The sequence below is a fragment of the Fulmarus glacialis genome, unplaced genomic scaffold, assembly GCF_000690835.1.
Source record: "Fulmarus glacialis isolate BGI_N327 unplaced genomic scaffold, ASM69083v1 scaffold40556, whole genome shotgun sequence".
Classification (NCBI taxonomy): domain Eukaryota; kingdom Metazoa; phylum Chordata; class Aves; order Procellariiformes; family Procellariidae; genus Fulmarus; species Fulmarus glacialis.
In genome coordinates this window covers 448-1,256 of record NW_009218201.1, presented here as the reverse complement: position 1 = coordinate 1,256, position 809 = coordinate 448, and the positions used below count along the sequence as shown (strand labels likewise).

Below are 809 nucleotides of genomic sequence, written 5' to 3'. Positions count from 1 at the left end.
AATTATTAGTCCCATAATAGACCCTAACGACTTTGTGGGAAAGACACCCCAGACAAGTAGCAGAAAGGATGCAGGAGGAGGAATCAAGACATAGGAATTAAAACACAGGGAGCCCCAGCCCCGCGATGAGATTTTGGGCTGGGTTCAGGGGTTAACCCCTCCCTGCACGCCTGCATTTATTTCATGGCCACAGGACCAGCTCATCCCCACCTGCGCGAGGAGGTGGGCACGGCGCACCGAGCTTGGCGCTCGGCCCTGACCTGCAGTCAATGAGCAGCGCGTGGCCTTCCTTGCCCATCACAGATATGAACTGGTCCATGATCCCGCAGGGCATGCCGGCAAATGTGTGCTCCGCTTTCTGGCACGCCAGCGCCTTGGCTGCCAAATCACCATCATCTGTGCCAGAGCAGAGAGACATGGGTTAGCAGCTCTGGGACTTTTGCCCCTTGCCCTGGAGCAGGGGGAGCAAACACGAAGGTAAAGGGTTGCTTTCCCACAGAATGGGGTTTTGCTAAAGCATCAGCTGCCAGTGCTTGCTCCTGCACCAGTGCACAGCATCTGTGCCAGCGTGGGTCCCCAGATCCAGCTGGATGCGATAATTTGACACTGGTGTCTCAGATCTCTCCATTTTAGGAGACATGAGGGTGGGGAGAAGATGTTCCCAAGGGAACATCCTCTCATCCCCTCAGCCAGCCCAGGGATGGTCCAAGGGCTTTAGAGGCATGGACAGGTCAGGCTGGGCGAGCTGGAGGAGCCCCGCAGCCACAGCAGTGCCAGCTCTGGGTGCGGCGGGGGGGGGTGGCGCCCCC

The 809-nt window shown here is 58.2% G+C and overlaps 1 protein-coding gene across 1 annotated transcript in view; it reads right to left on the bottom strand.

Annotated features, from left to right (window-relative positions):
- Nucleotides 1-809, bottom strand: part of GALK1 (galactokinase 1) — a gene marked incomplete at both ends in the record, with an annotated part of 1,439 nt that overhangs the window by 408 nt on the left and 222 nt on the right. Inside the window, one exon of the mRNA XM_009579968.1 lies at nucleotides 261-396. Coding sequence (XP_009578263.1) covers nucleotides 261-396 — 136 coding nt within the window. The remainder of the gene's footprint in view (nucleotides 1-260; nucleotides 397-809) is intronic.